We start from the raw sequence: 25,044 nt of genomic DNA on the forward strand, positions 1-25,044 counted from the left end.
CGGTAACAGAACAGGATTCAGAAGGATTCGTTATCTCTTCGCAGAGATGAACGCAATCCACCAACAGTAACAGAACAGGATTCAGAAGGATTCGTTATCTCTTCGCAGAGATGAACGCAATCCACAAACGGTAACAGGACAGGATTCAGAAGGATTCGCTATCTCTTCGCAGAGATGAACGCAATCCACAAACAGAACCAGGAGCAGGGTAACTACCTCAGCACGGGTGGTCACGGTACGCGCAACCTACCAAAACGTGCTGGAAAGCTGACTAACTGCACACAGGATATAAACAGTTCGTGTACGTATACATCAGCGACACTGATGTATTAACGTATCACAAATACAAGGAAAATAATAAACGTGCTGGTATGCATATATATTGGCAATGAACCAATATATGATGCAAAGACCAGCAAAGTATCTTTAACAAGAAACACGATCGGGGGCTAAAGCGACAGCAAGGCAGGCTTAAGCTGAAGCTATGAAAACCCAAGGAAACCCTGCAGGAAGCAGATCTTTATACTGAGGTCATCCAATGGGAGCAGACATGCAGATTCCCACACAGGTGAATGATAATCAGTCACAAGCTGACAGCAGGGAAAGACAGACAAAGCTATGCAACTTGCATGGAAATAGATCAGAACTGCCTGAGCTGCAGCACTAATACTTCCAGTAATAGCTGCTGCAGCAGCGATCATTACAGTACCCCCGCCTTTAAAAGTGGATTCCAGACGCTTTTCAAAACTGAAATTTCCAACAAAACAGTCTGACTGATAATTCATGATGACCGGGACAGCCCGGCAAGACCGAATTCCAGAATCAGTCCCCACAAGACTGGACCCATCAGAACCAGAACCTACAGAACCATGCCCATCAGTACTACAAGCCCCAGTGTGACACCCATCAGAACCATGATTTCCAGAAGAAAGCCCTCCGAAACTCCCTGAGCGATACCCACCGCCTTCCAGGAACAGTTCAGAAACGCCAAAGCCTTTGCAATGCCCACCGGTACTGTCTTTACCAACACAAAACCCACTGTTGAACCAGTCCAAGGCACCAGGACAAGTTTTCTCAGAGACCTCCCAGAACACCTTGAAGCTCCAAAGAGATCCCCATAGGCCAGAACGCCCCTTAGGCTCACATGGAGAACTATCAAGAACCCCTATGGAACCTAGGGCAATTCCCGAGTCAGGGCCACAAGGACAAACATCAATATCAGGGCTTTCAGGGACCAGAACCATCTCTGGGCATGCAGGCAGACTGGCAACATCAGAACGTGTTCCCACTAAGGAAGCATCAGAGCACGCTAACACCTTAGACACACTTGGGCATTCTGGCACACAAAGAACATCTGGGCACACCGGCACAAGAGAAACCTCTGGGCATGTCAAGGAACTGTGAGCCTCAGGGTCAGCCAAGACAGGACCAAAACCAGGACCGGCCAAAAAAAAATCATCATGACTAAACTTCGCAACTACTGGACTTTTACACGAGAATGCTGGATCAGACTTAGATGTCGCTGATTCCAGCAAAGTCGGTAACAAATCAGATTCAGGGGCACTAACAAGACAGGACAAATCTTCTGATGTATGCACTGAACCAGACAGGGACTCCACATCTACCTCTGGACTGGACAGAGACTCATTTAATACACTGGATTGAAGCTCATGAGGCGCTGCAGAACAAGTCAGTATTGCAGCAGCCCCCACTGGACTAGGCAAAACTGAGGAATTCCCTGGACAGGAAGGGAACTCTGGAACCTCTGCCACAGCGGCCAGAGAACCAGAATCTTTCAGGATACAGGGCTGGGTTTCAGGAACACTCATCAGACCGGACTGAAATTCTGAGATTTCTATTATTTTGACCAGAGAATCAGAATTATCCATGTTACAGGGCAAGACTTCTGAAACATTCAGAGGACAGGGCTGGAGTTCCTCGGCTGTTACAACACTGGAGAGGGACTCAACATTGGTTAAATCAGACTGTGTACAGGGCAAGGTATCTGACACACTTGCTGACGAGGACAATATTTCAATGGCTTCTGCTTTGCTGGGCAGAAATTCATCAAGTTTTATTAGAGCAGACTTTAATTCCAAAACAGCTGCTAGACAAGTGAATATTACTGCAACACCAACTGAGGTAAGCAGTGCTTCAGCCTCCTCTGCTAGAGGGTTTAAAGTATCCAAAGTACTGGGTGAAGCATAAGACTCTGCGACCACAGCTTCACTGGACAGGATCACTGAACAGTCCATATTGCAGGGCAAAACCATGGAAGCACCTGCTGGACAGCATAATGATTCTGTGACCTGAGTTTCATTGGAAAGATCTACTGCACAATTCATGGTACAGGGCAAATTTATTGGAAAATTTTCTGAACAGGGTAATAATTCTGCGATTTCAGGTTCACATAGCAGATGCTCTGAGCTATTCACGAAACTAGAGCGAGGTGTAGAAACAGGAAGATCAAGACACAATGTTTGCGCATCTGAATCACCATTCATTTGTAAAATTGGAAAATTCAGATGCTGGGGTTCTGAGTTTACTAGACAGGATTGCAGGGACTCGGAAACTGATGCAGTGCACCTACTGGCATCTGCTGGATCAGACAGGAGTTGAACTTTATTAACACAGGTAATTTCTGCAGAAGTGTTTGCAGAGACAGGCAAGATTTTTCTGGTGTCTGTTTCACTAAACAAAGAGTCATGAGTACTGGCTAGGCTGGACTCGGAAGTCAGCAGGACCTCTGGATTCTCTGCTGAGAAATTTGCGCAGGGCAAGGTTAAGAATGTATCAGTGGCTTCTGTTTTACTGGGAAGTAACACTGAGTTATCCATGGTACAGGGTGGAGTTACAGGAACATTCACAAGACATGGCAGGGACTCAGTAACTGGAGAAGTGGGACAGTCTCCAATTGACAGTGTGTCTTCCCTGGTATCAACTGATTGAATCGCATAAAAATCATCCAAAATCATTTTCCACACATCGATCAATGGAGCCACAAAGTCATACCCACACACACCAGTTTTTATTAGGTTATAGGCAGACTTAATGCATGCATTCAATACTAATTCACCTTTTGCACTGTAAAATTGACAAAATGAACTTGAATCATTCTTCCATTCATTGACCAGAGCTTCCATCTCTCCTTTCTCAAATGGAGGATTCCAAGCATACTTAACAGGCAGATCACAGTTTGCAGATATGATTGTGGCAGGGACATATATTGGGTTAATTAGCAGGTGATTGGCAGATTCCTTATTCTTAAGAATCTCTAATACCTGTAGCAAATGTTTAACTGTAGTGTATGCAAACTTTCCTTGCTTCCCAAATAAGTTGATTTGTTCAATACTCTGTAATATCTCCTCATAATCATACTCAGATAATTCTTTTAAACAAAAATCTTTATTTTCCCTAGCCAGTGATGAAAGTTCATTAGTAGTTTCATAAGTCCATTTAACTCCCCTGAAAGACAATTGCATTTCATTATCTGTTAATGGCGGAATCTCATCATAGGTCTCAGTCGCTAAGGATAACGACTCTGCAGATTGGACACGTTTTTTAGAACGTTTGCGTTTTGCCTTTGACCTTGCGGTTTTTGATGATTTATTCAAAGCTGCAGGAAAATTATCAGTAACACTTTCTGCTTGCTGCTCATTCTTGCAAGCAATTGAAGGAGCAGCTGATTGGCCTGCTGCCAGAAGTTCATTTAGAGGAAAAGGCAATGGATCTATGCGCAACCAGTTATGGATCACAAACGCTAGAAATTCCAGTGGTCTCTCATTCAAATCGGAATGATTGAGAACATCACATGCCCACTGAAGCAATTGCCCTTTAAACAAAATATAAACTAGCTGGAGTGCCCAGGTTGAAACAGGAGTCGCTTGGAGATCGGGATTGGCCAGGAACCTGGCACATTCAGAGAAAAACTCATTTTCTGTTTCAGAGCTAAGTTCTTCAAATTTCTTAAAGGAACAGGAACCATAATTAACAGTGTCATACTTTCTGGGAATCCCCCCCACAATGGGGATTGGTAATGGGGTTTTCATAATGTAAGGCTTGGTGGTGTATTCTCCACAGTCAGCATGCAACGCATGGGCTGACGTGGAGGAGGTACACACACTAGCACCAGGAAACAGGCTATCCCTAGTATAGTGGAGGGGAGGACTGACTCCAATAGGAGATTGTGGCGCACAGAGCCGGTGCAGATCTGACAGCCACAAACAATGCTTTCGTATAACGTCTCAGCGCAAAGTAGCGCTGAGCGCATACACCGGAACTGAGGAGATCAGGACAGGTAGACAGAATGAACGCTTGCTAGCTAGCGGCTACTTAGCGACAACAAGCGTCCAAAACCAGACAGACTGGAATGAGGCAGCCAATGCGATGCGGCGATGGCGTGCCTCACAAAGACAGGACAGGACAGTCAGAAAATAGCAGGATTAAGATAGATGAACGTAACACAGATAAATATACAATAAGTATGTTTTCCTAGCGTATTACAATTACAGCTATCAATGAAACTATTTGTAACGTCTGACTAACATATGTATATATCGGCAATGAACCGATATATGACATAAGCAGGAACGCTGACTAAGACTGGAGTAACACAGGGAACAGGACTCAGAAGGATTCGCTATCTCTTCGCAGAGATGAACGCAATCCACAAACGGTAACAGAACAGGATTCAGAAGGATTCGTTATCTCTTCGCAGAGATGAACGCAATCCACCAACAGTAACAGAACAGGATTCAGAAGGATTCGTTATCTCTTCGCAGAGATGAACGCAATCCACAAACGGTAACAGGACAGGATTCAGAAGGATTCGCTATCTCTTCGCAGAGATGAACGCAATCCACAAACAGAACCAGGAGCAGGGTAACTACCTCAGCACGGGTGGTCACGGTACGCGCAACCTACCAAAACGTGCTGGAAAGCTGACTAACTGCACACAGGATATAAACAGTTCGTGTACGTATACATCAGCGACACTGATGTATTAACGTATCACAAATACAAGGAAAATAATAAACGTGCTGGTATGCATATATATTGGCAATGAACCAATATATGATGCAAAGACCAGCAAAGTATCTTTAACAAGAAACACGATCGGGGGCTAAAGCGACAGCAAGGCAGGCTTAAGCTGAAGCTATGAAAACCCAAGGAAACCCTGCAGGAAGCAGATCTTTATACTGAGGTCATCCAATGGGAGCAGACATGCAGATTCCCACACAGGTGAATGATAATCAGTCACAAGCTGACAGCAGGGAAAGACAGACAAAGCTATGCAACTTGCATGGAAATAGATCAGAACTGCCTGAGCTGCAGCACTAATACTTCCAGTAATAGCTGCTGCAGCAGCGATCATTACAAAGAGGAACTGTAATGAAAATAACGTTATGAATAACATTGCTTGTTTTTTACATTCTTAATGTATACATGTTTTATTTAGAGTTGCCCCACTGTAAAATCTTTCCTCTCCCTGATTTACATTCTGAATTTTATCACATGTGGTGACATCCTTATTCCTGTAAGGTGTGCGTAGAACTCTCTGTAGACAAACATTCCACATAGGGAGATACTGCCTGCTTGTTTGGCAGTTGGAAACAGACATTCTTTCCCAAATCCAATGAGGTTCAGACAAGAAACTGTCAGGACCTTGGTCATGACATCACACTGTGGGAGGGGTTTCACCACAATTTCAGTCACTGACTCACTCTAACAGCAGCACTGCACTAACTATCTGTAGTAAATGAAGCTAACACAGTAGTAGTACTCTCTCTAACAACTAACTACACACAATATAAGACTAGTAGTAGTACAGTAATCTAATCCCTAATAACCTACAAGCTATACTGTAGCTAAGGCTGGCAGCAGGCCTAGCCTGTGCACACAGAAGGCCCTAACCTAGCCTAGCAGCTGCAGCACTGAGTCTGACTGTCACACTGACTAAAATCAAAATACAAGCTACAAAACTAAAAAACAATAAAATAATGGTGTAGTACAGGTGTTTAGGAGAAAAAACACTAGGTTTAGCACAGTAATGCAGCACTTATGCAAAGGTGATTCCAGGAGCACCGAAGAAATAAAATGAAAAAAGGTGTGCCACGGTCCCACCCCAGTACCAAGGGGTCACAGTAATGAACTCCAACAAGGACCGGCACCACTCCAGTGTGTTTATAGCTCAAATACTTTAATGATACATCACAAGCAACGACAGACTGCTGTTTCGGCCTTCCATAGGCCTTTGTCAAGTTGCACAAGGAGATACAACCATAAAATGCATAACATCACACTTATATACAATCATGCACCACCCAATGGGTGCCATGAGACCAAAAGTGACCAATCCTGACCAGACTGTCAAGGTTTTCCGCCAGTCTGCCACAGGTGGGTATTTTTTGAATCTCGCTTACCTGATTGGTGATTTTGGTGCATTAGATGTTCCCCATCAGGTCCGCCTTGACAGTCTGGTCAGGATTGGTCACTTTTGGTCTCATGGCACCCATTGGGTGGTGCATGATTGTATATAAGTGTGATGTTATGCATTTTATGGTTGTATCTCCTTGTGCAACTTGACAAAGGCCTATGGAAGGCCGAAACAGCAGTCTGTCGTTGCTTGTGATGTATCATTAAAGTATTTGAGCTATAAACACACTGGAGTGGTGCCGGTCCTTGTTGGAGTTCAGTAATGCAGCACTTGCTTAGCCAAACAGCACTGGAGATGTCTCTCAGTGATCAGGCACAAGCAAGGACAAGATTCTCATCATGGTGCCCGCCTTATATACAGGAGGGGCTGGCCAGGGTTCCCCTCTGTGATTGGTTGCTAGGGCTTCCGCTGGGAGCTCTCTGATTGGCTCAATGACATCAATGGACATCATCTCCGTGGTTATGCTATCCGGATCCGGGTACCCAAACTAGGTATCCGGACTGCTTTCCAGATACCTAATACGTATCTGGATTCACTCGGATAGTGCATTCTGGATTTAGCCAGCTATCTGGAATGCGTATCTGAGGCCGGATAGCAGAAAAAGTTTGGATAATCCGGGTATTTTGGGTATCCGGAATCGGGATGAGCACCACTGTTCATGCACAACAATCTGCATAGTTGGCTCAAAATTGTACATACATGCCCAACTACTAGGCCACCTATAATAAGAAAGCAATAACACTACCATATATTGTTGAAACTGAGGAAATAAGTTATCAAATAAACGTCACTAAGCGAGGGATGGGCCTATGAATAATAACCTATTAGCACACTCTGCTGCAGGTTAATATGAAAGAGGGAATAGCGCGGTGGTGATCCAGTGGCAGACTCCGCTGTCTTAATACCCAAAGCGAAAATAAACTAATGAAATAAGTCATTGTATCTATCTTCCTTCTCCTAAAAATGAATCATTAATAAAGACAGGAGATTACTTAGTGAATTTGTTGCCAATATGTGTAAGTAAGGGTGCACTATCCGTGCATGTGCCGCATAAAGGGACCACACGTAGGTGGAGACTGTTTCCAACCTACGTGTTGTGCCTTTTTGTGGTACATCTGAAGACACCACTGCTACATGGACATTTTGCCTCTACATTTTACATAACAGGAATATTTCTGAGAAATGCAATACATTTTTGCTTCAAGTATTGTTATTAATGTGTATGTGATCGCAATACAAAAAAAAAAATGTACCTTCAGGACAGAAGCCCCATTTACCATCTTTATAATCACTGGTTGTGGCACACCACAGCTTGCCGTCATTCTGTCCATCTCTAGTGCATGAGTAATGCTGATTATTCCCATACATAAAAGGAAAAACACATGGTGCACCATCGGCATTTCCTCCTGTGGTTAGTACTATGCAAAATAAATGGATAAATGAAGTAAATTACATTACATTACATCCAGGGGCGTAACTAGGCCCCACCGGGCCCCCCTGCAGATTTTCTGAGCGGGCCCCCCCCCCGGGGCCCGCTCGCGGCCGTTTTGTGGGTGCTGGAGGGGTGGCAGCATGAGGGGAAAGCCTTGCCCACAGTCGGCGGGGAGAGGGGTAGTTCCCCCCTCTCCCTCACCTCGGGGCTCTCCCCTCTGCGCTCCCCTCCAGCTCGTAAGTGTCTGTGGGGCTGTGGTGGGCAGCGAGCGGCGGGCAGATACATACCTGCTTCCGTGCGTTCCATCGGAGACTTCTCCCTCTAGCGGCTGACGTCACTTCCGGAAGTGACATCAGCCGCTAGAGGGAGAAGTCTCCGATGGAACGCACGGAAGCAGGTATGTATCTGCCCGCCGCTCGCTGCCCACCACAGCCCCACAGACACTTACGAGCTGGAGGGGAGCGCAGAGGGGAGAGCCCCGAGGTGAGGGAGAGGGGGGAACTACCCCTCTCCCCGCCGACTGTGGGCAAGGCTTTCCCCTCATGCTGCCACCCCTCCAGCACCCACAAAACGGCCCCGAGCGGGCCCCAGGGGGGGGGGGGGCCCCCGTGGGCGCAGGGGCTGCAGGGCCTATTCCTACGCCCCTGATTACATCTCATAAATGCACACAGTAATTAGTTTAATGAATATATCACATATGGGTGCTTCATTATTTTATGCTGACAAAGTAAACATCTATCTCTTATGGGATTCACCATTGTGACACGTTGCACCTTGTAACACTGTTGCACTTTATATGTATTGTATGTTTATTCCCCTGACAAAGCCCTTACATTAGATGGGCGAAACATGCTTGGTTGTTGGTCAAATGTATTGTTGTGTTTAAGATATGGAAGGGCAGCCTATTAGGGAATTGTGGCGTGCCAATTACATTGCTCTACTTATGTAGAATGAAGGGAGATAGTTTGATCTCTGCTAGACATTAGCAAGTTATGGTGCGTTACCAATATGTACAAGTCAGAGTGACATACTACAGATGGATATCCCTGCACATTGCCATTAATTTGCTCATAAGTGGGTTACAGAGCTGGCCAAACCCTCCTTGAGGTGATTGGTGCATTTACACTCTAGTGGTCCTATACTGTTTTTATAGCTAGCCAATACAAATATATATTTTTAGATTTTCGGGAAGGGCTTTAAAGAGGAACTGTATTGAAAATAACGTTATGGATAACATTGCTTATTTTTTACATTCTTAAAGAGGAGCTGTTAGGTATAGGGTCTCAGAGAGAAAAAAAGCCCATATATCAGTAGCTAAATACTGGCTGTACTTACATTACATTACACTGTCCACATTTTGATTTCAGTAAGTTTTTATAAAGTATATACAGAGATTTATGTTCCTGACAGTTCCTAACAGGTTCCATCTTTGACTGTCTTGTCTGAAGCCAATCGTGATGTAATAACCTCCCTTACTCTGCTGCCACTCTTCCTCCTGATTTAGTATGCATCAGCCCTCCCAACTCCCAGCCCTCAGACACTCCCACCAAGCTGCGGATGTCTTCATGCCTCCCCCCTCGCAGAAACAGGTGCGTATGTCTGCCCCCCCCCCCGCAGAACGCAGAAACAGGTGCGGATGTCTGCCCGACCTACCCCCCCCCCCCCCCCCCGCAGAATCAGGCGCGGATGTCTGCCCTCCCCCTCCTTCCCCCGCAGATGGATGATGTCTGCCCGAACCCCCCCCCCCTCCACAGAAGCAGGATGTCTGCCTGACCCCCCCCCCACGCAGAAGCAGGATGTCTGCCCTCCCCCCTCCCCCCCACAGAAACAGGTGCGGATGTCTCCCCCCCCCACAGAAACAGGTGCGGATGTCTGCCTGACCCCCTCCCCCTGCAGAGACAGGTGTGGATGCCTTCTTACCCCAAAAAGCTAACAACAAGAGTCTCTGCTGCTCGTGATTCCTATCATGTGACTCGCCGGTAACTTTCTGGCGAGTCACATGTGAGAGACGCCAGCAGTAGAGACAGAGATGCATGGCGACAGAGGGAACTGCGGTGGCGGCGCTGGAAGTGTGGAGATGCACTCTACTCCCGCTCTCTCTCTCTCGGTGTTAGCTTTTTGGGGTGAAAAGGCATCCGCACCTGTCTCTGCGGGGGGAGAAGAATATTGCACAGGCTCCTGCTGGGGGGGGGGGGGGGGAGATGAGAACTGGCAGGGGACAGCATTCAATCAGAGAGGAAGCAGCCAATCAGGCTGCAGTAGAGAATTAGGGAGGGATATGGAAATGAAGGGGAGGAACAGGGAGGGCAGTAGAGAGAAAAAAAACCCTCCCAGCATGCTCTGCAATTTCTGTTTTGCAGCCTGCGTACTCCTTAGCAGCTTGGGGAAAAAGACAATTGTTATTCAGACGACTAAAAAGTAAGATAGATCTTTAACTTCTGTATTGCCTTTTTGGCTACCTTCCAAACTATTTAACACAGGAGAATAGAGATTTAAAATTTGCCTAACAGTTACTCTCTAATGTATACATGTTTTATTTAGAGTTGCCCCACTGTAAAGTCTTGCCTCTCCCTGATTTACATTCTGAATTTTATCACATGTGGTGACATCCTTATTCCTGTAAGGTGTGCATAGAACTCTCTGTAGACAAACATTCCACATAGGGAGATACTGCCTGCTTGTTTGGCAGTTGGAAACAGACGATCTTTCCCAAAATCCAACGAGGTTCAGAGAAGAAATTGTCAGGACCTTGGTCATGACATCACACTGTGGGAGGGGTTTCACCACAAAATCAGCCATACAGATGTCCCTGATGATCTATTTGAGAAAAGGTAAAGATTTCCCATGGGAAAGGGGGTATCAGCTACTGACTGTGATGAAGTTCAATCCAAGGCTAAAGTTCCTTTTTAAGTGGGATACATTCCAAATTGTAGTATTTGTGTTTAATATCAGAGATGCTCATCCAATATTCGGGTACCCGAACAACCCTGATAATCCAAAATGTTTCCATTAATTCGGATTCCGGATATCTGTGTAAATCCGAATAGCACTATCCGTGCAAACTCGGATTTCTATGTGAAATCCGGAATCCGGTCGGGCAGTTAGTTCGGATACCCGAATAGAGGGTTTCAATGGCAAAAATCACATTGGAGACATCCAGTCCGAGAGAGAGAGAGAGCAGTCCTAGAGAAAGAGAGAGAGAGCATCCTAGAGAGAGAGAGAGTAGGGATGCTCGGAAAATTCCGCGGAATTATAAATTCCGTGATTCCGGCCGGAATTAGGTTAATTCCGATTCCGGTACTCAAATCGGAATTCCTATACCTCTCAACCGGAATTCCGCGGAAATTTTATAATTCCGACGGAATTTTCCGGAATGACATAAAAATCTCTCTCTCTCTCTCTCTCTCTCTCTCTCTCTCTCTCGCTCCTCCTCCTCCTCCTCCTCCTCCTCCTCCTCCTCCTCCTCCTCCCCTCCTCCTCCTCCTCCTCCTCCTCCTCCTCCGAATGTGGCCCCCTAAGGCTTTCTTACCGGCCCCCCACACAGAAAATGTATTGCTTATAAATGCAGTCAGCTACATCTTTAAATATTGGTGGTCCACATATGGAATAGCAGTGCAGCACCCCCCATCCACATGGAAGCCAGAAAGCAGAAATTTTGCTGGTTTCCAATCAAATTCCACATCAGGTGACACTGCTGTCCAATTGGCTTGCAGATTGTCACCTGGGTATGCTTCACTGTCTGGTCCGCAAAGACTTCTACATCATTTTATGTTTACTCCGGCCCACCAGCGGTCTGAAGTATGTTGACCCGGCCCTCAACCCAAAATGTTTGGGGACCCCTGGTCTAGAGGGTAAGACAGATACCTACTACACACTAGGTCCTGGGGTCAAATCCCAGCTATGGTATATAAGCATGCTTTTCAAAAAGTACAAATCCTTAATCATGCTACTTTTTCTATCGAATTGATCATAATGGAAGTATGGTTTATGCTACCGGCAGCTTTAGCATGTAGTGTGGGTCATGGTCTAGAGGGTAAGACAGATACCTACTACACACTAGGTTCTGGGTTCAAATCCCAGCTATGGTATATAAATAAGCATGCTTTTCAAAAAGTACAAATCCTTAATCATGCTACTTTTTCTATCGAATTGATCATAATGGAAGTATGGTTTATGCTACCGGCAGCTTTAGCATGTAGTGTGGGTCATGGTCTAGAGGGTAAGACAGATACCTACTACACACTAGGTTCTGGGTTCAAATCCCAGCTATGGTATATAAATAAGCATGCTTTTCAAAAAGTACAAATCCTTAATCATGCTACTTTTTCTATCGAATTGATCATAATGGAAGTATGGTTTATGCTACCGGCAGCTTTAGCATGTAGTGTGGGTCATGGTCTAGAGGGTAAGACAGATACCTACTACACACTAGGTTCTGGGTTCAAATCCCAGCTATGGTATATAAATAAGCATGCTTTTCAAAAAGTACAAATCCTTAATCATGCTACTTTTTCTATCGAATTGATCATAATGGAAGTATGGTTTATGCTACCGGAAGCTTTAGCATGTAGTGTGGGTCATGGTCTAGAGGGTAAGACAGATACCTACTACACACTAGGTTCTGGGTTCAAATCCCAGCTATGGTATATAAATAAGCATGCTTTTCAAAAAGTACAAATCCTTAATCATGCTACTTTTTCTATCGAATTGATCATAATGGAAGTATGGTTTATGCTACCGGCAGCTTTAGCATGTAGTGTGGGTCATGGTCTAGAGGGTAAGACAGATACCTACTACACACTAGGTTCTGGGTTCAAATCCCAGCTATGGTATATAAATAAGCATGCTTTTCAAAAAGTACAAATCCTTAATCATGCTACTTTTTCTATCGAATTGATCATAATGGAAGTATGGTTTATGCTACCGGCAGCTTTAGTATGTAGTGTGGGTCATGGTCTAGAGGGTAAGACAGATACCTACTACACACTAGGTTCTGGGTTCAAATCCCAGCTATGGTATATAAGCTGTTTTGAAAATCTGCAATTCCCTACTGGATGCGATGGATGCGATGGATGCGATGGATGCGATGGATGAGATGGATGAGATGGATGAGATGGATGAGATGGATGAGATGGATGAGATGGATGAGATGGATGAGATGGATGAGATGGATGAGATGGATGAGATGGATGAGATGGATGGGATGGATGGATGGATGGATGAGAGAGAGAGAGAGAGAGAGAGAGAGAGAGATTAAAATTTCTATATGTCGGAATGCGGAATTGAAACGGAAATCGGCTATTCCGACCATGCCGGAGAGAGAGAGGAGGAGAGAGAGAGGAGAGAGAGAGAGGAGAGAGAGAGGAGAGAGAGAGGAGAGAGAGAGGAGAGAGAGAGGAGAGAGAGAGGAGAGAGAGAGGAGAGAGAGAGGAGAGAGAGAGGAGAGAGAGAGGAGAGAGAGAGGAGAGAGAGAGGAGAGAGAGAGAGAGAGCGAGGAGAGAGAGAGAGAGAGAGAGAGAGAGAGCAGTCCTAGAGAGAGAGAGAGAGAGAGAGAGCGCAGTCCTAGAGAGAGAGAGCAGTCCTAGAGAGAGGAGAGATAGAGAGAGATAGAGAGAGAGAGAGAGAGAGAGCGGTCCTAGAGAGAGAAGAGATAGAGAGATAGAGAGATAGAGAGATAGAGAGAGAGAGAGAGAGAGAGAGCGGTCCTAGAGAGAGATAGAGAGAGAGGGAGAGAGAGAGCAGTGTGAGAGAGAGATAGAGAGGGAGACAAAGCCCAAGAAAAGCCCTCTCCACATCCAAAATGGCCACATCTGGCTCCACTACTTCAGGGACCTCTACAAAGACATCCCATAAAATGCCCAAACCCCGGAACAGAAACAAATAGCCACAAACCTGAAGGACATGGAGAAGTCAATCAAGGACTTTCAAAACCATCTGGATACACCAATCACAGTGCAGGAAATAAGAGAAAGAACAAAGCTGATAAAATGTAAGAAGGTTAGCGGTACCAATGGCATCCTGCCAGAGATGATCAAATACAGCCCCCCGGACATACATGAGGCACTCGCAAGACTATTCAACCTTATCCTGAGTGTTGGCTCCTTTCCTCAGGCCTGGAGTGAAGGCCTCATAACACCCATCTACAAGAATGGGGACAGATCCAATCCAGCAAACTACAGAGGAACCTGTGTCAGCAGTACACTGGGGAAACTGTTTAACAGCATCATCAATAAAAGGATCCTCTCCTTCCTCACACAGAAGAACGTACTCAGGAAAAGCCAAGCTGGGTTCATGCCAAACCACCGCACAACCGACCACATCTACACACTGCACAGCCTTATCAAGACCCATGTCCACAGCTCACGCGGAAAAATACACGCTTGCTTTGTGGATTTTAAGAAGGCATTTGACTCGGTGTGGCACCCAGGACTTTTCCTAAAACTCCTAGAGAGCGGAATAGGAGGTAGAACCTATGATGTCATCAAGAGTTCATATACTGGGAACCAATGCAGTGTGAAAGTGGACGGGAAGAGAAGCGCGTTCTTCAAGCAGGGTCGAGGAGTCAGGCAGGGCTGCAGTTTGAGCCCAACGCTCTTTAACATATTCATTAACCAACTGGCTGTAGCCCTGGAATCCTCCGCAGCACCAGGCCTCATCCTGCATGACCACGAGGTGAAATTCCTGCTGTATGCAGATGATCTCCTGCTGCTCTCCCCAACAGAAAGGGGCCTACAGGACAGCCTGGCAGTACTGAACAGTTTTTGCTCCACATGGGCACTGCCCATCAACCCAAAGAAGACAAAAGTGATGGTGTTCCAGAGGAAAAATCTAAAAATGGGGGGAGCCGGAGCCGCGGGGAGGACAGCCCGACCTCTCCCTCCCTCCCCTCTCCCTCCCCTCCCTGGCTCCAAGCGCTGCTCTCTCGCCGCTGGTCTGTCTCCTCTCTCTGCATACACGCTAAACAGGAAGCAGCGTGGCAGCGTGTGTATCCACATCTATGCAGAGAGAGGAGACAGACCAGTGGCAAGAGAGCAGCGCTTGGAGCCAGGGAGGTGAGTTGTAAACAGCGCTTCCCGGCTGCTTGCTCTGCATCTGAAGGGGGAGCACGGAGGGCGGCCCGGGAGAGGAGAGGGAGGGAGAGGTCGGGCTGCCCTCCCCGCGGCTCCGGCTCCCCCCTCCATTATAGGGGACAGCTAGCTATCTAACCTATCCTGGGGGCACCTACCTAATCTAACCTACACTGGGGGGCAGCTACCTATCTAACCTATACTGGGGGCAGCACCTACCTAATCTAACCTATACTGGGGGACACCTACCTAATCTAACCTATACTGGGGGGCACCTACCTAATCTAACCTATACTGGGGGGCACCTACCTAATCTAACCTACACTGGGGGGCACCTACCTAATCTAACCTACACTGGGGGGCACCTACCTAATCTAACCTACACTGGGGGCAGCTACCTAATCTAACCAACACTGGGGGGCAGCTACCTAATCTAACCTACACTGGGGGGCAGCTACCTATCTAACCTACACTGGGGGGCAGCTACCTATCTAACCCACACTGGGGGGCAGCTACCTATCTAACCTACACTGGGGGGCAGCTACCTATCTAACCTATACTGGGGGGCAGCTACCTATCTAACCTATACTGGGGGCACTTATCTAACCTGTATTGGGGGCACCTACCTAGCTAGACTATACAGGTGGCCACTATACTGGTTACCTATATTGCAGGCACCTACCTAAATAACCTATGCTGGGGGCACCTACCTATCTAACCTATGCTGGGGGCAACTATTCTGGCTACCTATATTAGAGGCACCCACCTAGCTAACCTGTACTAGGGCACCTACCTATCTAACTTATACCGGGGGCGCCTGCCTATCTAACCTATACTGGGGCAACTATACTGGCTACCTATACTGGAGGCACCTACCTGGCTAACCTATAGCAGGGGTAACTATACTGGCTCACCTATGCCTGGCTACCTATACTGGGGGGACCTATACTAAGTGCAACTAGACCTGGCTAACCTATACTGTGGGCACACATACCTTGCTCGGGGGGGGGGGGGGCGCAATTTTTACACCCTCGCCCTGGGTGCATTTTAGCCTAGAAACTGCACTGCTTTAAACCAGCAGTAGAGGCCCTGAAGGAAAAAGCCCGTAGAACGTTTTATGCCATCAGAAGGCAACTTTACCACCTAAAACCACCGGTGAGAGTCTGGGTAAAGATATTCAACAGCATCAGCACCCCAATCCTGCTATATAGCAATGAGGTATGGGGCCCGGTCACCTAGCCTCACCAATCAAAATGGGACTCCAGCCCAACAGAAATCTTCCATCTGGAGTTCTGAAAGTATATTCTCCAAGTCCATCGCAGCACTTCGAACTCAGCTTGCCGGGCAGAGCTAGGCAGATTCCCACTATGGCTGACTATCCAGCAGAGGGCGCTCTCATACTGGGCGCATAAACAGAGCAGCAGCCCCAGCACTTACCACCATAAAGCCTCACTGAGCCAGGGTGGCGTAGGCCATACCACGCGCTTTGAAACAAAGCATCAACAGCCAGCCCAGCCAAGACCACCAACACAGGCTGACAAAAGCCCAAATAAAAGGAATGATAGAAAGCTGCAAGGACCGATACCTAGAGGAATGGAGAAGTGACATAAAGAACTCCCAGAAACTCACTGTCTACCAATTACTACAGAGGGAGTACACAATGGCTCCATATCTGGAGAGGCTACACCACCACAAAGACAGACAGGCCGTGAGCCTGTACCGTCTGAGCGCCCACAACCTGGAGATAGAGACAGGACGACACAGACAGACATGGAAGCCCCGGGAGGAGAGACTGTGCAGGCAATGTGACCAGGGGGTCCTGGAGGATGAGGCCCACTTCCTGCTACACTGCAGCAAATATACACCGTTGAGGACCGCTAACTTCCAGAGACTCTCCGCCCACATCCCAGATTTCACCTCCACAGATGAGGAGAGGAAACTCTATATCCTACTGGGGGAAGAGGAAAAAACTGTGCAAATAGCAGCCCGATATATCACTGCCTGCCACCAACTGAGAGGAACATGATACGACATGGACTGTAAAACCCCATACTCTCCTCCCCTATGGACTGTATACCTATACCCCCCTCCCCTATGGACTATATATCTCATCCCCCCATACCATCCATTACATCCTCCACACTCCTATGGACTGTATACCTATATCCTTCCCTTATTCCCAATGCTAATGTTTTGTTTTGCTTTAGCAATGCTAAAGGTATTTGGTCCTGCCAATAAAGTTTTTGGGATTTGGATTTGGAGAGAGAGAGAGGGAGAGAGAGAGCAGTCCTAGAGGCGACTGACCATGGTCAGCTCTGGCCACAGGTCAAGCCTGCGCACCTAGTAGTTCAGGGGTTCATTGCTGCTCTGTCTACATCCGCACTTAAGGCCAGGTAGTCGGCTACCTGCCGGTCGAGGCATTGGTGGAGGGTGGATCCGGAAGGGCTAAGGTGAGGCGTTGGACTAAAGGATGTCTGCATGTCCGACATCACTATGAGATCGCTAGAGCGTCCTGTCCTTGCCTGCGTGGACATGGGAGGATGATGAATATTACTGTCAGTGGCACCATTATTCCGTTGGGCTGTGACATCACCCTTAAACGCACTGTAAAGCATATTGTCAGCTTGTTGTGTAAGTGCTGCATCCTTTCTGCCTTCTGGTGATTTGGAAACATCTCTGCCACTTTGTGGTTATACGGAGGGTCTAGTAGCATTGCCACCCAGTACAGGTCATTCCCCTCAAGTTTTTTTTATACAGGGGTCCCTCAACAGGCTGGACAGCATGAAAGATGCCATCTGCACAAAGTTGGATGCTGACGTACTATCCATCTCCTCTTGCTCTTCCTCAGTGATGTCAGGTAAGTTCTCCTCCGCCTCCCAGCCATGGACAATACCACGGTAAAGGTAAGCAGCACAAGCCCCCTGCGATGCCTGCTGCGGTTGTTCTTATGCCTCCTCTTAAAAAAAAAACACCTTCCTCATCTGACTCCTCTTCCCCACACGACTCTTCTTCCTCCTCCCCCCTCCTCTGTGCTGCCGCAGGTGTTGACGAAACATCTGGTTCTGCTGATGATTGTTCCCAGTCTTCCGCCTCTTCCTGTTCATGCTCCTACACAGCTTGATCCACCACTCTACGCACGGCACGCTCCAGGAAGAAAGCATATGGGATCAAGTCGCTGATGGTGCCTTTACTGCAATTTGGTTTTGTCACCTCCTCAAATGGATGCATGAGCCTGCAGGCATTACGCATGAGTATCCAGTACTTTGACTATAACATCCACAGCTCCCCAGAGCATGACCTTTCACTGTAGTTGTACAGATACTGATTGATGCTTTCTCCTGTTGTAGCAGGCGGTCAAACATAAGGAGCATTGAATTCCAGCGAGTCAGGCTTTTGCAGATCAAGCACCTCACCGGCAAGTTGTTTCTCTGCTGAATATTGGCCAATAGTGCCATGGCCGTGTAAGACTGCCTGAAATGCCCACACACCTTCCTAGACTGCTTCAGGACCTCCTGTAAGCCTGGGTACTTAGACACAAATCTTTGAATTATTAGATTCAGCACATGTGCCATGCAGGGTACATGTGTCAACTTTCCCAAGCTCAAAGCCGAAATGAGATTTCTGCTGTTGTCACACACCATGTTGCCAATCTCCAGTTGGTGTGGGGTCAGCCATTGATCCACCTGTTTGTTCAGAGCAGCCAGGAGAGCTGCTCCAGTGTGACTCTCGGCTTTGAGGCAAGAAAAGTCCAAGATGGCACGACACCGTCGTACCTGGCATGCAGCAAAGGCCTTGCGAAGCTGGGGGTGTGTAGCTGGAGAGGAGAGAGCAGCATCAGTAGAGTAGCACTGCCACTCAGCCAAGGAGAAGGAGGAGGACGACAGTGAAGAGGATGTAGCAGGAGGAGAAGGAGAGGAGGTGGCAGCAGGCCTGCCTGCAAGCAGTGGAGGTGTCACAACTAGGTCCACTGCACAGCCACGTACTCCTTGCTTGCCGCCAGCGGTCACCAGGTTGACCCAATGTGCTGTGCTGTATAAGTAAAGTACCTGCCCTGACCGTGCCTCGCAGACCAGGCATCTGTGGTCAGATGGACCGTTGACCCAACGCTGTGTGCCAGAGATGACACCACTTGCCTTTCAACTTCATGGTACAGTTTAGGTGTCACCTTTTTTGAGAAATAATTGTGGCCTGGTATCTTCCACTGTGGTGTCCCAATCACCACAAATTTTCGGAAGGCCTCAGAGTCCACCAGCTGGTATGGTAACAGCTGGTGAGCTAACAGTTCCACCAAGCCAGCTGTCAGACACCGGTCAAGGGCGCAGACATTGCCTTTTTCCATTTAAAGAATTCCTTCATGGACACCTGGCTACTGCTGTGGGCAGAGGAGCAGGAACTGCTCAAGGTGAAAGGCGGAGTGGAGGAGGGTGGCTGTGAAGGTGCAAGGGAGAAAGTGGCTGAAAATGCTGCACCTGAAGGAGGAAGAGGAGAAGGAGGGTGGCTTTGCTTTTGTGTGCTTTTTTTCCTCAGGTGGTTTTCCCATTGCAGTTTGTGCTTTTTCGTCATTAGAGATGGCCCGAACGGTTTGCCAGCGAACAGTTCCAGGCGAACTTTGGGTGGTTCGCAATCGTATGCGAACGCAAACTTTCACGGAAGTTCAGTTCACCCCCATAGTGCACCATTAGGGTCAACTTTGACCCTCTACTTCATAGTCAGCAGGCCGATTGTAGCCAATCAGGCTACACTATCTCCTGGAGCCACCCCACCCCTTATATAAGGCAGGCAGCGCCGGCCATTACAGTCGTTTGTGTCCCTGTAGTAATTAGTGAAGGGAAAGCTGCTGGCAGACTCTCATAGGGAAAGATTAGTTAGGCTCTTGTAAGCTTTTTTATATTCCTCCATTGCTGATTCTCATTCCTAAAATAGCACCCCACAACAGCTCTTTTGAGAGCTAATCTTGTTCTTGTACTTTTTTTTTTCTCTTCTACCCTTCTCCCTTCTCCTCCTCCTCTCTTGTCTTCCAGGGATCTTGTCTTCTAGGGATTTGTAGGATGTCAAAAGCAACCTCACATACGTTGGCCAGGAATCAAACTGAGGTCTGTTGCTTGGAAGGCAGCTATGCTCATCACTATACCACCAACACTGCATACTAACACTTCTTGGAGCAGACTTCCTTCCTTCCTGCAGAAGACACACATACATCCGCATAAAATAATTCAACAGCAACTGCATGCACAGTCTCTGTGGCACAATCGGTTAGCACATTGAGCTGTTAACCGAAAGGTTGGTGGTTCAATCCCACCCAGGGACAGCCTTGCCTTTTGCATTCAACAGTTGTCCAAAGAGAACACCAGATAGCCATGTAGAATCATCTCTTTCTCTCTCTGGGCTTGAACCACCAACCTTTCGGTTAACAGCCAAACACGCTAACTGATTGCACTACAGAGACTGTGCACAAAGTTGTTGCTAAACAATTTTATGTGGATGCATGTGTGTCTTGTAGAGGGAGGAAAAAAGTCTGCTCCAAGAAGTTTAACGCCACTTTAAACAAAACCTGTATATATCAAATTTCTACATACTAGCTGACCCGCGTCATAGCATACGCCGCATCTTCTATCTATCTAATAGAGTACGTGCCTCAATCTTGAAGCAAGAAGAAGAAGTAGGCCTTCCATGAGAAAATGTATGCGTGCTCTAACACCAAGTTTAACACTGGCAAGTCTGGCTTTCCAAATCTGGCCTAATTGGCTATTCATGAGGCAATGCTCATGCAAATATGCATTTGCTTTCGCATGCCAAACTATGCAGGGTCCAAAAACCAATACCGCAAAGTGGTCGCCCTGCGGGAATAAGTTCATGCTACATTATCACTATCCAGGAGCGCCACGGGGAGGCTTCCCAACGCCCCCATACAACCGGGGAGACCGCAGGGTCCCAGGCTCTTTCACTGCCTGGGAACCACAGCGCCACTAGGCCTTAATGTGCATGCGGCGTTCTGCTACATGCACATTAAGGCCTAGTGCACACCAGAGCGGTTCGGCAGTGATTTTCGATCAGCTTGCGGATGTGGAAATGCTTGGGTAATGTATTTCAATGGGCTGGGGCACACCAGAGCGGGAAGCGTTTTGCAGAAATGCATACTCCCGGGCTGCTGCAGATTTTGGATTGCGGGGGCGTTTCTGCCTCCAATGTTAAGTATAGGAAAACCGCAAACCGCTCTGAAAAACGGCAGTTCAGAGCGGTTTTGCAGGCGTTTTTGTTACAGAAGCTGTTCAGTAACAGCTTTACTGTAACAATATACGTAATCTACTACACCAAAAACGCTTCACAAAAGCGCAAAATGCTAGGTTAAACGCTACAGAAAAATAAGAAAAAGCGTTTCAAAATCTGCTAGCATTTTGCGGAACTGCTAGCGGTTTTTGGTGTGCACCAGGCCTCACTTGGGGGCACCACATGAGAAAGGAGTGAAGCATGGGTCACCCCGAGCTTTAGAGCTCAGGGCTGGCTCACATACAACACTCCAGAGAGGGGGGGGGGGGACAGGCGCAGACAACTCACTCCAGGGTTCACACCACCAGAGCAAGCCATCCACCACCTGCCTTCAAAGGATACAACTGCAAAAAATGCTTTCCATGAGAAAAATTATGCGTGCTCAAACACCAAGTTTAACCCTAGCAAGTCTGTCTCAGTGATGCTCGGAAAATTCCGCGGAATTATTAATTCCGTGATTCCGGACGGAATTAGCTAATTCCGATTCCGGTGGTCGGAACGGAATTCCTATACCTCTTAAACGGAATTCCACGGAAATTTTATAATTCCGACGGAATTTTCCGGAATAACACCCAAAAAATCTCACTCTCTCAACACCTTAATCTCTACTTATCTGGCTTGCAGTCACTGCCATGTATCACCTTTTCTTATTTCTTTCTGCTTCAAACACAATTGGGAATGACAGCTGAATGAATTGTGCACCCCCTCCTACACTGCTCCTTGAGGCTGGAGCCTCTCCAGCCTCTGCCTTGGCCCGGCCCTGAGTGTGATTGATGGTCTAGGGGGTAAGACAGATACCTACTACCATGTAGTGTGGTTCATGGTCTAGAGGGTAAGACAGATACCTACTACACACTGCATCCTGGGTTCAAATCCCAGCTATGGTATATAAGCATGCTTTTCAAAAAGCACAAATCCTTAATCATGCTACTTTTTCTATTGAATTGATCATAATGGTAGTATGGTTTATGCTAGGCCTGCTTTAGCATGTAGTGTGGTTCATGGTCTAGAGGGTAAGATAGAAACCTGCTACACACTGTGTCCTGGGTTCAAATCCCAGCTATGGTATATAAGCATGCTTTTCAAAAAGTACAAATCCTTAATCATGCTACTTTTTCTATATGCTAGGCCAGCTTTAGCATGTAGTGTGGTTCATCATGGTGTAGAGTTCATCATGGTCTAGTTTTGAAAATCTGTGATGATTGATGATGATTGATGATGATGATGATGATGAATATATTTTTCCGACGGAGTTGCGGAATACCGTTGGAATGAAACAGTAGCGGTATGACGGTGTGCGGAATTGTCCCGGAAATGGGCTCTTCCGACCATGCCTGGTCTGTCTTTGCAAATCTGGCCTAATTGGCTATTCATGAGGCAATGCTCATGCAAATGTGCATTTGCTTTAGCATGCCAAACTATGCGGGGTCAAAAAAACCAATACCGCAAAGCGGTCGCCCTGCGGGAATTAATTCATGCTACATTATCACTATCCAGGAGCACCACGGGGAGGCTTCCCAATGCCCCCATACAACTGGCCACGCTTGGGGGGTCGCCTGCACCACCCAGCCTCCCCCTCCGGGGTGCCGCTGTTGTTCCCAGGCAATGAGAGAGCCTGGGACCCCACGGTCCCCCCAGTTGTATAAAAAGGGGGCATTGGGAATCCTCCCTGTGGCGCTCCTGGATAGTGCTAATGTAGCATGTAGCAGGGCGACTGCTTTGCGGTATTGTTTTTTTGACCCTGCATAGTTTGGCATGAGAAACCAAATTTGCATGATCATTGCCTCATGAATAGCCAATTAGGCCAGATTTGCAAAGCCAGACTTGCTAGGGTAAGGCCTCTTTTCCATGGACTGTTGATAGGCAGTGAAATGCCTCTCAAACTCTCACAACTGCTCACTGCTGCCTGGTAACTGCTTGTTGCTGCCTGGTATCTGCTCACTGCTGCCTGGTAACTGCTTGCTGAGCACACAGCTCAACAGTCCGTGGAAAAGAGGCCTTAAATTTGGTGTTTGAGCATGCATACATTTTCTCATGCAAAGTACTTCTTCTTGCTTGACGGTTGAGGCACGTCCTGGGGGCAGGGCGCTACTTCTTCTTGCTTGAAGGTTGAGGCACTTACTCTATTATATATATAGATATTTCTATGATCCTTTCATGATGACAAAGGCCAGAAAGAAGTAGGCAAAGGAGTGCCCATTTTTCCGTACAGCTGTTATAATTTAAGTAGGTCTCAGTTATTTGGACTGAGGTTTAGGTAAAAGGCTTGTTCGCAGAATATACCTTTAAAATAGAGTTTCTTGTGATGCAGGCAGAAGCATCTCAGTGTCTGCTTGAAGCAGATGATACAAGCAGATACTGAGAACATGTTCCTGAAGGAAGGCCACAGGCCTACACTGCCCCAGACATATGGACTACGAGAACAATCAACATAGGCCATATTTACAAAATATTACATTTTTGTAAGTAAGTGAAAAGTGGCATTGAATATTAATTGAGTAGGTGTGTATTATGACACCACGAGGGGTCGAAGCCAATAGCCGGGTCTGGGGGATGGCTAAGATGAGGTCACATTTAACTCTTTCCTAGTCAGTATTAAAGGGCCGGAGGGGCCAACGGAGCGCACTCTTATTCCTACTTTCATGCTCTCTATATGCTGACTGGAACTCCTAATATCTCCTTTCCTTATGTACTCTGATATAATGTATGCTGTGCATAGGTAGTCTAGAAGATGTAACTTAGAATAGACATAAGAGGACCTGATTATCTTCAGCAGGAAGGTAATCACGCAGCTGTAACGCAACGCAACGCAAGGCAAGAATCTGCTTGGCTAAGATATGATGAACTGTATCTGTATATCTGGTTTCCTGAATAAATAACTTGTACATTGAAGATGCGTAAGAAAGTCTATCTCCTGCTTGCTGTGATGAGTCGTGTTTGTCCAGAGTGGGGACAGAGAGATTCTACTGAGTTTCTTGGCTTCCAGATGATTTCCTCAAAAGAAGTCTGGGCACAAGGAGTGTCCGCATACGTGTGCCAAGCAAGATGCATGGTCACGGATAGGAAGTGTTTACCAGCCAGGGGCATGGAGACACGTAGTAGTCAGATATTTCCCAGGGAGTGATTTGCAAGAGCGGATCAGGGGGGGGGGGTATCAGGACAGGGTGACTTATGGGATTATTCCTTTAAGTGAGGCACCTTAAAGTGCGGTGCAGCATGTGTTCCCAATAGAGATAGGGGGACAGTGCATAGTTGGAGAGGGAGAAAGGAAAAGAGAGAAAGAAAGGAGTTGACCAATCCAGGTGTACTCGCTGTGACTGCAGAATGTTTTTTTGGGTCGGGAACAGGACCAGAGATTGACAAAGAAGTCATTGCTGGGCTGTTAGCGTGTTTTTCCTCGCCCACCGATTGGTCAAATATATACAGTATATTTGTTCTTTCTCTTCTTTTCTCCAGCTCTGATTTAGTTTAGCACAGAACAGAACTGGAAGCAGTTCAAGGGGCAATTATAAAGATGAAGGAATTGCCATTTACAGATTGACAGTGTATCAGTACAGTGTTTGCCAGATGACTACCTACCGAGTGGGCATTCAGGGATCTGCATACAGGAATATGACGCTGGAATGCTTAGCCCTGCACCCTGTGTAGTTTAAGTGCAAAGTGCTCCTTCCTACAGGGAGGCAGCCATTTGTTTTTGTAGTCTGGGGGTAGTAGCACGGCAAACATTGAGCAGAGGGTACGACACACAGGACTTCTAGCAGAGCTGGTATCGCAATGAAGTTCCAGGTAAGTAAATGCGAAAATGAGTAAGAGCATTGCAGGCTCACCTGCAAAGCAGCAAC

General features: G+C 47.0%; 1 protein-coding gene across 4 annotated transcripts in view; it reads right to left on the reverse strand.

Moving 5' to 3' along the window:
* Positions 1–25,044, reverse strand: part of LOC137524284 (complement factor H-like) — a 340,451-nt gene that overhangs the window by 267,835 nt on the left and 47,572 nt on the right. For all 4 annotated transcript variants that reach the window (XR_011022650.1, XM_068243963.1, XM_068243965.1 and 1 more), the window contains exon 2: positions 7,690–7,854. Coding sequence is in view for 3 of the 4 variants with exons in the window: in XM_068243963.1 (XP_068100064.1) it covers positions 7,690–7,854 (165 nt within the window). In the remaining variant the exon portion in view is untranslated. The remainder of the gene's footprint in view (positions 1–7,689; positions 7,855–25,044) is intronic.

The sequence above is a fragment of the Hyperolius riggenbachi genome, chromosome 7 (assembly GCF_040937935.1).
Source record: "Hyperolius riggenbachi isolate aHypRig1 chromosome 7, aHypRig1.pri, whole genome shotgun sequence".
Taxonomy (NCBI): Eukaryota; Metazoa; Chordata; class Amphibia; order Anura; family Hyperoliidae; genus Hyperolius; species Hyperolius riggenbachi.